This window comes from Prunus avium, chromosome 8, assembly GCF_965620075.1.
Source record: "Prunus avium chromosome 8, drPruAviu1.hap1.1, whole genome shotgun sequence".
Taxonomy (NCBI): Eukaryota; Viridiplantae; Streptophyta; class Magnoliopsida; order Rosales; family Rosaceae; genus Prunus; species Prunus avium.
Window position 1 is genome coordinate 33,836,042 of NC_142291.1, and position 13,357 is coordinate 33,849,398.

Genomic DNA, 13,357 nt, shown 5'->3' on the forward strand with positions numbered 1-13,357 from the left:
AAATGATTGTATAATTACATTTTGTGCTTCATCTTTTGGTTCTCTTAAGTATTGAATCATGGCGCGCGCCTAGGACGGATTCTATACAAAAGGATATTAACCGGTTACAAGGAAATTTATTCTCTCTAAAAAAAGGAAGAATCAAGGTAAAATTTAGGCAGATCAACTTATGCAAGTAGACATAAGAGGTTTTTGTTTATCAATATTCTCTAAAAAAAAGTGTTTTAATTCCACATATATGAATAGAAATCCTCTCTTACAATTCTTATTTGGATGTTTTCATGAAAGCTAAGCTAGAGCTAGCATTAGCAAGCTATCATATAACCAACAAGGAAAGTTTCATTATGTTGTACATAATCACTCGAAAACCAATATGAATTGGAAAAAATTTACAGTGATCAAAGTGAGATGTTAAACATATTTAGTCGAACATAATCACTCGAAAAACATAGTTTAATCAAAGCTTAATTAAATTTCTTCAGGGATGCTTTGTAGTGCAGGGCGCCATGAACTCTGGCGGCTGTGCTTGGCAGCCAAACTGGCTCTTAGAAGATGCTTCTTTCTCAAAAGACTTAGCCTCTGCTCCACACACAAAGATGATGGCCTAACAACTGATGCTTGACTGTTGATTCCTCCATTCATGAGCTCAAGAACTTGCTTCAAATCTTGCCTTCTTACCAAAATCTTCATTCTCACAACCCCATCTTCCTGAGTCTGATGTGAAAGTACATTAGTGCCCTCCTGATGATCGCCATTTACTTTTGCAATGGCCTCCATTAAGGCATTGCTTGTGATCAGATTGCTCTTTTGATTCATCCGAGCTCTGCCATGCCGAAATAGCACTCTCTTGATCAAACCCATTTTCTCAATTCTGCTTTCTCTGTGTGTGTTTGATTAAGCTTTAATCAATGCTCTGCTTACCAATGAACATTCCATTGTCATGGAGCTTTATATAGGAATTGGCTATGAGGGTTTTCGCCATCTGGGTTGCAACTGAAAGTTTTGATTAATATTAAATTAAACGGTAGCAGCCATTTGACTTTGTCTGGAAGGTAGCTCAAACGAGTTTTAGCTGTGATAATATTCGAAGTCAACAGGGTCAAGACAACCACCAAGATCCAAATACTCACCGTAACAAGGAATAAACCAATCGTGTATATCAAGTTCACATTATCCCGGTTACGTGGAGACCTAATCAGACTGATCGGGAGAGATAGAGAGAGGCAAATGTACAGGTGTAGGTGTAGGTGTAGCCTCATTTTATACCGTACAAACCAATAAAGAAGAGGAGAATGAGAATCAAACTTATCCAATGCTTAGTTTAAGAAAAACGTTATCCAACGCTTAGTTTAAGAAAAACGTAACCTAACACATGAAATGAGTCAACGATGTATATCAAACTCACACGAAACCCAGAATTCTCCATGACATCTGAATTAATGAAACAAGGTTCTTTAACTTGATCATAGCACAGTCTTGATAGACTAGTCGGTACTTATTCAATCATTATTTTAATAACATTCCATTATTTAATTGTACGTATAAAATGCCACACACCGACTGCTCACATGCAAAGCCTATAATAGGAGCTGGAGGCTGTTGCCAATGAAAACGACGCGTACACACGTTTAGTTTATCTTGGATTGGTAGAGAGAGAGAGAGAGAGAGAGAGAGAGAGAGAGAGAGAGAGAGAGAGAGAACATTATTTGAGATTAATTAAACTAACAGATGGAGTTTGGTTCAAATTAAAATGGTGTGAAAACAAGTGGCATTCGAGAATGAAGAATCTATGTATTTGGTGGTGAGCAGAAATTTGCAACCCTAATTTGATATATTGGGTTGCAAAAAGGTACCGTCAAAGGGTATGAGTTGTGTGTATTAGTTGGTACGTATAGCCTGTCTTTCTAATCATGATGAGTCTTATCTCAACCTACAACTAATTATATATTTTCAAGCTTATAGAACATAAACTCCAAAGTAGGAGCTCAAATCATGGGGTCGAAGGACACAATCATGAGACTTGATAGGTTACCTATTGCTTTTAAGTCTTATACACAGTTGTTCAAATCCACACTCTTTGCTAATCAATTCGACAATGACGCTTGATGATATTTGGGATGCTTTTCTTCAACTCAACAACTTTCGTTGATGAGATTTGAATTGTCGGAACCTCCTTCTGCAAAGTGAAAACTAAACACCTTGCTAAATTTTGAATGTCCTGTGAGAATATAGGGAAAATTATCGATTGGAAAATGCTTTTAAAAGCCAATTCCTTTCCCAACTTTTTTCAGAGGAGGTGAGATACATGACATTGTTGAACTCATATGAAAAGCCTATCTAAAAAAAGCTGGGTTCATGTGTAATTCTTTAGGTGCCTAAAATGAGTAGACATGAAATTGATTTTGGAAGTAGGAAGACGTGGCTGGCCACCACATGCATGCCCAAAAAAAGTAGAACAAAACGTTGACCCTTCAATAGAGTGCTTGAAAATGGTCAAATTGGTCATTTCAATAGAATTGAACGAAAAGAGAAAAATAAAGCGAAGTTGGAGATGCAGGGGATCGAACCCTGTACCTCTCGCATGCAAAGCGAGCGCTCTACCATTTGAGCTACATCCCCGCAATTGGCAAAATGATTCCCGTCCTTTTATTTAGTCAACTATAATCTGAAAAATTACATAACTCGGTAAAATCTCAGATCCCAAAGGGGAAAAATAAAAAAAAGAAGAAGAAAGAAGAAAGAAGCGGAATCTTTAATTGTACAAAATCTTGGATGATGACGTTGCAGCAAATCTTTCATGGTAATTTCCTTGGCCAAGCCAAACGAAGCTTACGAATGCATGCAAATTTTATGAGCCTAATTGTTCTACGAATTTCATATATGGACCGACAATGATGGAACCTGGTCGTACAAACAATTGATGTAACTGACAACTAATTCATGAAGGAACATGATTAATAACTAATTATTAGTAATGTTGAAAGATTTCAATATTCAAATTTCTGCACATTTCTTCATAATGTTGAAAGATGTTCAATGTTTAAATCTCCTTATTTTTATTGATGATAAAGAGAACTAATCAATTCACAAATAAACAATAAACTTGAGCAGATGGTGTTGATCTGAGAATATATATGCAGAGAATTAGGACATTAATAACACTAGCCTCTCCGCACGCGCTTTCGCGCCTGCAAGAGGCTTTTTTTTATAAAAAAAATTTATTTTATTTTAGAATTAAAAAAGATAATGGGTAGTTGTTTTCCATAAAAATAGGATCCATTATCCGATTTTTCTTTTAATTTTAATTTTTTAAAATAAGAAAAAGTGCGAATTTACCATATTATCCTCATTTAATTAATAATTTCAATTCTTAATGTTTGCACTAGCCAATGACATTTTTTGGTATTTTGAATGTTTCACCATTCTCTTCCTTTTGCTTTATATATATATATAGATAACAAGAATATGCAAGCGGAAAGAGAAGCTTTGACAGCTAACTAAATAGACATGTTTTGTATTTAAACTTTGATGATCATCTATATATATAAAGCAAAAGGCAGAGAATGGTGAAACATTCAAAATACCAGAAAATGCCCTTAGTTAATGTAAATATTAAGAATTGAAATTATTAATTAAATGAGGATAATATGGTAAATTCACACTTTTTTATATTTTAAAAAATTAAAATTAAAAGAAAAATCAGATAATGGCCTATTTTTATGGAACACAACTACCCATTATCTTTTTTAATTTTAAAATAAATTTTAATTTTTTTTAAAAAAAGCCTCTGCAGGCGCGGAAGCGCGTGCGGAGAGGCTAGTATCTTATAATATGACAATTAAAAGGAGACAAGTTTCTAGAACCAAATAAGCAAACACAAGGCCCCAATGCTATTATTAACTTCATTAGTAATGGAACCTGATGAGAATTTTAATCTTCATCTTTGGGCAGTCCTTGGAGTATATTGGGCTCATTAGACGGTAGTGCATCAGAGTTTAATTCTCTTACTGACTTTTGGGATGGATTCTTTTTTTTTTTTTTAGTTGAGAAATTCTATGATTACATTCATAATTCAGTCAAAAATATCACTAATCAGAAAGGATCATTATAATAACGGCCGCACCCAAAAATCTTTGGAGGCTAAGCTATTTATACAAGATCAATTTTGTTCGTTAAAAGTTTGGTAGTCAATTATTAAATGTCAGATCAATGGAGGTCCCCCTCAATTTATCTTTAAATTGACTTTTTTTTTGCCTTCTACTGGCCTACCTTTAGAAAAACTTACAAGCAACGTATGATATCCGTTTTTTCTTTGTCATGGGTCATTTTGTCATTGCAGCATTGGTCGGTTAAAACCACCCCCCTTCCACTTCTCCCACTCATCAGAAATGCCGACCCCCCCCCCCCCCCCTCTCTCTCTCTCTCTCTCTCACACACACACACACACAGTAAAAAGCCAAAGCAAAAAGGCAAACGTAAGAGCGGAAGAAGCAACGTCTGCTCTTTTCAAACTCCATCAAATTCAAAACCTAAGAGACTAGAGAGCCACACTGCTTTTTCATTTGAAGCTTACGTTTTATTGTATTTATAGAAACAAAAAAACTATAAACCTATCTTATAAACTTTTTGAGATCACTAAGCTAGAGAGAGAGGGAGAAACTTTGAGAGAGAAGAGAGAGAAGAGAGAGAAGAGAGAGAGGCATGGAGGAGGGTATTGGAGGATTGAGGCATCTGTATATGACAGTGTTTTTGTCTGGGTTTGCAAGCTTGATGGTAATTCCAGCCATAACTGATATCACCATGTTGGCACTTTGCCCTGGTCAAGATGAGTGCTCTCTTGCCATTTACCTCTCTGGTTTTCAACAAGCGGTATGTTTTTTATCCCTATTTTTTTTCGCTTTCCCTTGCCGTTTCATTTTTTATATATTAATATTAATTCTTTCATACTCTTGGTTAAGTTGTTCTTCCCTCTCCCTCACTTAATTCACTCTTTAATAATTTAAACACAATATAAATATTATTTTTTTCATTTCTTATTTGAGAAACTAGCGTAATAAAATAAAGAGTCCTCCAAAATTATGATCTAGTTTTACAATATAAATGTATATTATTCTATTTGAACAATTTCTCTTCCTCCAAAATGATATCTATCATGAAAATTATTCATATTTCTTTTCTGGGTATGTTGCAAATTCATTATATATAAATTTAAAAAAATAAAAAATGGAATCAAGCACATTTAAATTATTTTATTATTATTATTTATTTATTTTGTTGGAAACCTTTTTATTTAGAAATGGTTAAGTAAACTATATATATAAAATAAAAAAAAATAAAAAAGAAAAAGGTTGCTGACAAAGAGAACATGCATTTTTTTTTTTCAAAGAGTTAAGTGGATTCTAGGCGTTTTCAACTTTATACTTTTGGTCAAAAGAAAATAACTTAATCTTACTTTTACAAGTAATTTTTTTTAACCATTTTAATCAGGTTGTTTTATGCATAGTTAGATATTTATCTTTTTTAGATACGTGTATCAAACATAAATACTCAAAACGTGTGTACGTGAGTTGAAGCTTGCAAACCCTGAAAATGTCTATATTCATATCTTCCCAACTAAACTTCATACCTACCAAATTGCCCATTCACGGCCATACGTTATTGTTACACTTACCCATTTAATTTGAGTTGATTTATTAACATTTAATCACACACATTTAGATATAGATAGCAAATTTGAAGCACCCATCCAAGCTCATCCTTTTTCCCAGCAACCAAACAAATCTTTGGCCCCAACCCAAGTTGCCATATGCAAAGTCACAATCCTAGCTGATACCATGTTTCTAATGAGTTTATTTGTTGGTCGAGAAGGGTGGGTAGGGGTGGTTGGACTTCTGTCATGAAATGAAGGACACAAATAATCAGCTTGCTCAATGATCTAAAGGTTCAAATTCACAGTCTCGAAACAAAAGTATCATGCGTCGAGCATTTTTTCATATTGCCTAATATACTTTAACCGAAAGATTGAGATTTTAAAGTCACATGTGTAGATGAATTTTCACTTCTGTTATCAAAATGAAGTACTATGTGAGGAAGGATATATAATATTAATCTTTCTAATTAATTTGATGCCTGCATATATATGATATGTGTGTGGTTCAGATCATAGGATTGGGGACGGTGGTGATGACTCCGCTAATTGGGAACCTATCGGACGTGTATGGGAGGAAGTCTCTGCTCACGGTCCCATTGACTCTCTCCATTATTCCACTAGGTACTTGTATAAATATCTTTTTGCCTACACTTAATGTGCTTGTCTGTTTTCTTTAGTGCTTTGTTGCATGCGCCTGCGTCGGTATCCATTTTAGCTTTGGACCTTAAAGCGTGGTACCCATCTTTGAGCTAAGCATATTCCATATCTTTAATATTCTCATTATCCCACAAGAAAAAAACAAAGAGCATGCTTGGTTCGCTTGTCGATATGTGAATAATGAGCGATTTTTAACTATTGATTCACATGAAATCTAATGTTATATCAATAGTCAAAGTTATTTGCTCTCGCGCTACAATTCAGATTTTATAAATGGTCAGGAGGCCCACTCACTCATAGACGTCCCAAAACAACTTTCAATTTAAGTATTTATGAGATTCGGACCCCACCCACTACTTCTTTATTTTTTTTTTAAAAATATCACAAGATGATCTCACACTCGAAGGGTGTGATTAATCACCGCTCGGGATTCGACTTGCCCTTTGTCACAAAGTGTTTCCAACGGGTTTTGAACCTTTGTCATTGAGGTACTAGGTAACTCGCTAACGGGAGATGACAATTTGCCAACCGCACCACACCTTGTGGTTCCCACCCACTACTTCCAATTCCCATTGCATATGCAATAATATAATTGATCAATGGCTGATTAACACCTAACTTTCACTTTTAAAAAAAAATTGTGCTGTCCTTGTTCAATAGTAAGATAATTAAAGAGTGCCCATCTTTGGTGGGGGCATCGATTGTCTATTACTTTGTCTTTTTAGTAATAATTGCTAATGTTGATGAATAAGGTGGCACTTACGTGTGCCTCTTCTCTATTGGGCAGTGATATTGGCGTATAGCAGGGAGACAAACTTCTTTTATGCTTACTTTGCGTTGAGGACATTGACTGCCATGGTATGCGAAGGCAGCATCAACTGCCTTACTCTTGCTTATGTGGTAAGTTTAGTATAGGTGCATATATATATGGACGTCAAGTTATTACCGTGCATCAACAAGAAATGTTATTACTCTTCTGAGTGATTGACACTAGCACGCTCCAATTAAGACAAATCAATAAGAAATGTTATTTGCTTTGTAAAAAAAAGAATAAACTTCTTCAAAACAAAAGAGCTTCACATGATTTATCTTGATCATCGGATATCATTGAGAAATTACTAATACTGTATTGAGTAGGGGAATTTGAGCTCTTAATTGGAACTAGGCAACTTTCTCAATTTCAGGCAGACACTGTTTCTGAGAGAGAAAGAGTATCTGCATTCGGAATTCTAGCTGGTTTTCTTTCAGCATCATTTGTATGTGGAACCTTAGCAGCTCGTTTCCTCTCCACTGCTTCAACATTTCAGGTAAATTTTTCTTAAGCTCTAACAAATAGCACAAACAAGGCTAGCCTTTCTTCAAGTCTCCTTATTTAGCCAACAATTTGGCTACCAGATGTGGTTCTAAAAAGTCCTTGCTTGGTTTAGGTTGCTGCCTTTACATCAATGCTGGCAACTATCTACATGAGAGTTTTTCTCAAGGAGAGCTTGCCGGGCGGGGATGGTACTTTGAGGCAGCCTATCTTGAAGGGAGGATCAGATGCCATTGAAGAAGATGGCTACTCACCGGAGACAAAACAAGTGTATAAGAAGGTTCCTTCTGCAGGGGATTTGATTTGCTTGCTGAGGAGCAGGTAAGAGTTTGTATGGATAACCCGCCATGGCGAAAATCCTCCCAATATCTTCGAAAGCTATAACTTGTAAAACCCTGTGTTGCATTTGCAGTAAGACCTTGTCACAAGCAGCAATTGTTTCCTTCTTCCAGAGTCTGGCAGAGGGTGGCCTGCAAGCTTCACTAATGGTGCATTAGTTTTTCACCTTAATTTGCCAAATTTCATGTTCTTTTATTTTCTTAATAATTGATGCCATTGAAATAAATTCTCATATAGTTGACTGAGGAATTTCCATTGCCGTGCAGTATTTCTTGAAGGCTCGTTTTCACTTCAACAAAAACCAGTTTGCTGATCTGATGTTGATTGTGGGGATATCAGGAACCGTTTCACAGGCTAGCTATACCTAAACCTTATGCTGCTACATAATTTTCTTCTGTGTATTATATATTTCTCAGCTTTTTAATTTTTCTAAAAGCACTCTGCTATTTGTGAATTCTGCAGCTGCTTTTCATGCCTATGTTGGCACCTGTTATAGGAGAGGAAAAGTTGCTTTCAATTGGGCTGTTATTGGGCAGTTTCAACGTATGTGCCTTGCCCTCAACTCTTCCATATTTTCCATGATTGCCCTCCAATTACTTTTGTCACTGTCAATTCATGATGGTGAGATCATCACACATTTCATTCAAATACGTTTCTGACCATTAGATCTGGTCTTGTGCAGATGTTTCTCAACAGCATATCATGGGCAGTTTGGGTAATCTCCTTTTGAACAACTTGCAAACTCCCTTCACCACTGCATGTTTCTTCACATATTTAGTGTCCTTTGTTCTATAAAGTCCTTGAGAGACATTTTCAAACTTTGCAGGTTCCTTATGCCGCTACTCTGTTTTCTGCTTTTGGGTTTTTAGTGCAGCCAAGCGTATGTTTTTTGCTTTAAATCTTGGTAAAACCTATTATGTTCTGTTTGTTGAACTACGACTGACAATATGTTCTGACTGTCAACAGATACGCAGCATTGTATCAAAACAAGTTGGGCCCAATGAGCAGGTATAGTTCTACTAGGGAGAGTGTTGACATACATACGTAAGTACATACGTATGTGCGTATGTACATATATGTTTTAATCAAGTTTTTTGTTGTTGATACAAGCGATATTGGGGAAGGGGGGGTTTTCTCCCACACACTATCAAGGTGCCAATGAGGTTCTAACTTGAGACCATTGGTCTACAAGTTAAGGCCCTTTTCACTGGGCTAGACCCCATTGGCTATATATATACGTACGTGCATATGTACATATATGTTTTAATCAACTTATTTACAAAGTAAACCTCTTACCAGGGAAAGGCTCAAGGATGTATTTCAGGCATAAGTTCCTTTGCCAACATTGTTTCTCCTTTAATTTTTAGTCCTCTAACAGGTTTGTGGATGTTTTATTATTTTGTTTTTCCTTTTGGATAGAATCATAAATCTAATTCAATTTGACCAGTTTTCCTATTATTTATCCAGCTTTGTTCCTGTCTGAAGAAGCGCCATTTTATTTCCCTGGCTTTAGTATAATGTGCATTGGCCTTGCAATGGTGAGAATTTGGTATTTTATGAACACACAAAAGAGAGTCCCTTTTTTTTCTGATGTATCAGTTGTTCTTGGTTCATGGATTTAATTGACATATGACACTTTTTTGTTTGTTCGTTTTTTTTCATTTGTGCAGATAATCGGCTTTGTTCAGAGTACAATGATAAGGGCTTCTCCTATTTCAAGTCACAAAATCAGCAATATCATATCTGTGGATTCTACGTAGTGAGAATCTAAATTATATATAATTCTAACATAAAGCAATAGATCTCTCCAGCACAAAATTTGATCTTATGGAGCCCTTCAATTTATAGAAAGAAACAAACCCAAGAACAAGAGCTAATCAGAGTTGCTATGCAGACATTCCCAAAGCTAATTGGGGCATTTAGCAGTTCAAATCAGCTGGGTCCGATGACATTGGATTTAAACCTTAACTATACACTGTAAATGAGACTTATGCAACCATTTTGGTTAATTGAGTTGAACTCAGTTAAACCCTCTATATATATATATATATAAATTTTCTATTTGTAATGTCAATGCTACATGATGACTCTGGATTTGAAGAATTGAAAGCTCCATTTGTTTCTTTCATTCTCCATTTTCTGCATGTCCAATAGCATGCAGGCAAAGGTTTGATTAGATAATCATTTCCAAAATATGGCATTTCCTGTAGTTTGCTGTGCAAATTTAGGAAATGATCTGGGAGATGATAATAACTATGTAAACATATATCAGCCCTTTCTGTTTGTTTGTTATAACCGATCTACGGGGTTGGTTCTGAGATGAAAAGACTAATTCTAATAGTTCCAACAAAGTTGAACTAATCTGATTTCTGAAAGCAAGTATATGGATTAAGAAACATAAGCAAAGAGAAATATTAGCGGTGAGACTCTTTCGACGGTAGATAATGGGCTCTCTAAAAGGAAACTCGATCGACTGTAGCTGGGACTCTGTGTTGGTAAGTTTTAAGTCAGGATACTGATTATTCAGTGGCAATTATGTGGAGACTGGAGAACAGTGATTCAACTCACAAATGCAGGAAAATGAAGTGGGTTTGTGTCTTGAGAGAGGGTTTGACTAGTGCAATCATTGAGTGCCATCATATTGCAAAGGTGATGATGATAGAACAAACAAAGGAGAGGAAAGGTGAAGAAAAGCCTGCACAATTAAAGAGGATGGAATATGCAAAGGAGAAGCTCTTAAGGGACTATCTGTTATATCTCTGAAAAATTCCTCAGCACCAGAATCTCAACCAATAAAGAATTTATCCTTTGGCACAAGCAGTTGTTGGAATGAATCATTCAATGAAAAGGCAAAGAAACGATGCAATCAAATAGACAGCAAACTAAATACCTTCATTTTAAGACAGCAGCCACAATGAATTGCTCATGTTTAAAAATATAGCAAAACAATTTGCTACAGGCTAGACAATCATTCAACAGTATACTAAAGAGAATAAATCATTCAACAGCTTAAGAAGAGCCGTTGAATATGTTGAATAAAGCTTCAAAATTCAGGCATTGCATTAAGATTTGCACATTGTTAGACACACTATACATAAGCTCCAGATAAGAGTAATCTGTAATCTTTTTAGCCGTTCAAACATCTCTTACTAAGCTTCTAGACAACCCAATGCTGAATTTTAAAAATGTGATGACAAGGATAAACCTAGATAATGATATATACATGTGAAGACTAATCAAAGGTTCCAACACATTGGTGCAGAATATACATACTCCTTGAGTGGTCCATCCACCTCATTGGATGGGAAACATGCCATCCTCATCATCATCATCCATTTCCAGATATTTGAAGTTAACAGCATCCCATCCATTACCTTTGTAATTAAAACCTGGGCTCACATAGCACTTCATCTCATGAAACAGGTTCAAATTATCCACGAGCTTATGAAATGCATTGCATCCACAACACTGCAGAACCAGAACAAAAGAAGAATAACCATTAGAGACTATTTCTTAGTGCAGTTCACTATAATACTCAGTTAAAAGCTTATCTCAAGACCACAATGTTATTTATCTTTTCAAAAACTCCAGAATTACTTGTCCAAAATCATCAGCCAAACAAAATACTCAGTGAAACATCATGAAGTAACGTTACTTCACAAATTTTGGTATACTCACTTCTGAATTACACTGTTATTTATATATTCATAATAGTCAGTCAATATTGAGCACCATGATTAAATCCTAAGTTATTCTACCTGCACAAAGACAGTTCCATCGGTGTATGCATGGGGGTTAATTGCCCGTGTTGTCCGCTGCCCACAAATGTTACAAGTGAAAGCTACAAGCATCCTACGGCGAGGCGATTTAGTGAAGAGAGACCAGGGAAAAGTGGAGACATTCTCTGTGCTTGAGTGGGTGTGAATCCCAGCAGGAGCAGGAGGCCCTTCCATTCCGGAACCTGTGGTCCACCCTCGTCCTGTCGCCGCACTCATCACCAGTCCCATTGCCGCATCCTAACATTATGTTTTCAATGAATAAAAATTTCATTCAACACAACAAAATATCATCACCACAAGCACTTTCTATTAACATACAAACTTCGTAACAAAAAAATAAAAAAACATACTCTATTGCTAAGAAGAAAAAAAAGCAGATCAATTTTGCAACAACGTCAAACATCTGACTCAATATTTTGCTTAAATTTCTCCTAGTTACCCAACATAGTCAGGAAAAAAAAGGGGAAAAAAAAAAACCCAGCTTGCGAAATTTAGATAGAATACCTTGGAGAGTGGTGAGAGGGAGAGATGGCGATTGCTAAGAACTGGAAGGTTTTTGATGTCTTTGGAATCCGAACTTGGATTGGATTCGTTCTCGTTTCCTGAAATCGAAATTTAAATTCCCATCAGATAAATGAGATCCATCAAATTAATAATAATTCTAAATTTCTTTGTTTGGTTGATGGGAAAATGGAAAACGAATTTGAAATCTTCCGAACGTCGATCAAAGCTTTCAAAATTCTAATGATTTATTGGCAACCAAAAGGAGCAAAAGAGAAAAAATTTACCTTTGGAGGCGAGAGGGAGCTGAACAGGTCGCAAAGGGAGAGTCTTTCTGGGAGAGAAAATGGAAAAGGAAGAAGAGGATGACGTGATCGTAGCAGAAGATGAGCTGATTAGGGCTTCCATGGCGTACAGCAACTGTTTCAGAATCAGAATCAGATATGATGATGATGATGATGGTGAAAGTCGTTGTTGAAAAAATATCGCGGGAGTTACGTGGACCTGGATGGATTAGCATCATTTAAGCTCCTCTGTCTGGACTTGATCTCGGTACGGGTCGGGTTGCTCCGGTTCTGTTAGAATTTTAGGCCCAACTGGCTTCCCTTTCCTTTCTTGTTTGGAGGACCAACCGGACCACCTTATCTTTTTTTATTTATTTATTTTTCATTTGATCTCTGTAAGTTTCCATATGGACACCCATAACTTAAATTCAATGGCATTTTTACCAATTGCAAAATGACTAAAAAGGACAAGGTTGGCCGGCCCAGAGGGCGGGGGTGAGGATGAGGCGAGGGCGGGCGGTGCATAGGAGGAGGTGGCCAGCGAGGAGGGTGGCTAGCTAGCTCCTCACTCTCCTTATGTTTTTATTTTTAGTTTTCCTCTCCTTATATTTTTTATTTTTAGTTTTAAGTTATGTATACATAGAGAGAGAGAGAGAGAGAGAGAGAGAGAGAGCGCATTTTAAGAGTTATTTTTTTGTGGGTATATTTGTAATTGTAGTTGGGTGTCTAGAGATATTAGTGTCCATTGAATCACCTTTGATATAATTCACTTGTTAAAATTTCTAATGTTCACTAAAGTTGGGGAAAGGAAAGCCATCTCCACTCTATAGCTCAT

At 36.2% G+C, this 13,357-nt stretch overlaps 2 protein-coding genes and 1 non-coding gene across 4 annotated transcripts; 1 reads left to right on the forward strand and 2 right to left on the reverse strand.

Moving 5' to 3' along the window:
* Nucleotides 1-2,546: 2,546 nt before the first annotated feature.
* On the reverse strand, nucleotides 2,547-2,619 carry TRNAA-UGC (transfer RNA alanine (anticodon UGC)). Its single transcript has one exon. It is a non-coding gene; the product is annotated as a tRNA-Ala (tRNA).
* Nucleotides 2,620-4,393: 1,774 nt separating this feature from the next.
* On the forward strand, nucleotides 4,394-10,086 carry LOC110753778 (uncharacterized). 2 transcript variants are annotated; one of them, XM_088245430.1, is made up of 14 exons: nucleotides 4,394-4,869; nucleotides 6,160-6,271; nucleotides 7,095-7,207; nucleotides 7,492-7,614; nucleotides 7,735-7,940; nucleotides 8,032-8,107; nucleotides 8,225-8,311; nucleotides 8,421-8,501; nucleotides 8,641-8,673; nucleotides 8,785-8,838; nucleotides 8,925-8,966; nucleotides 9,258-9,336; nucleotides 9,406-9,496; nucleotides 9,629-10,086. In XM_088245430.1, exons 1-13 carry the CDS (start codon nucleotides 4,702-4,704, stop codon nucleotides 9,474-9,476), a joined length of 1,245 nt encoding a protein of 414 aa, XP_088101556.1. In that variant the 5' UTR covers nucleotides 4,394-4,701; the 3' UTR covers nucleotides 9,477-9,496; nucleotides 9,629-10,086. The 2 variants fall into 2 exon arrangements, with proteins under 2 accessions (XP_088101556.1, XP_021810437.1); XM_021954745.2 differs by having other exon boundaries at nucleotides 4,395-4,869; nucleotides 9,426-9,496.
* A 908-nt stretch (nucleotides 10,087-10,994) lies between these two features.
* LOC110753731 (Zim17-type zinc finger protein) lies at nucleotides 10,995-12,747 on the reverse strand. Its single transcript, XM_021954680.2, has 4 exons — nucleotides 12,526-12,747; nucleotides 12,242-12,339; nucleotides 11,717-11,974; nucleotides 10,995-11,426 (listed from the first exon to the last, which is right to left on the reverse strand). The coding sequence occupies exons 1-4, from the start codon at nucleotides 12,644-12,646 to the stop codon at nucleotides 11,253-11,255; spliced, it is 651 nt and encodes a 216-aa protein (XP_021810372.2). The 5' UTR covers nucleotides 12,647-12,747; the 3' UTR covers nucleotides 10,995-11,252.
* Between the last annotated feature and the right edge of the window lie 610 nt (nucleotides 12,748-13,357).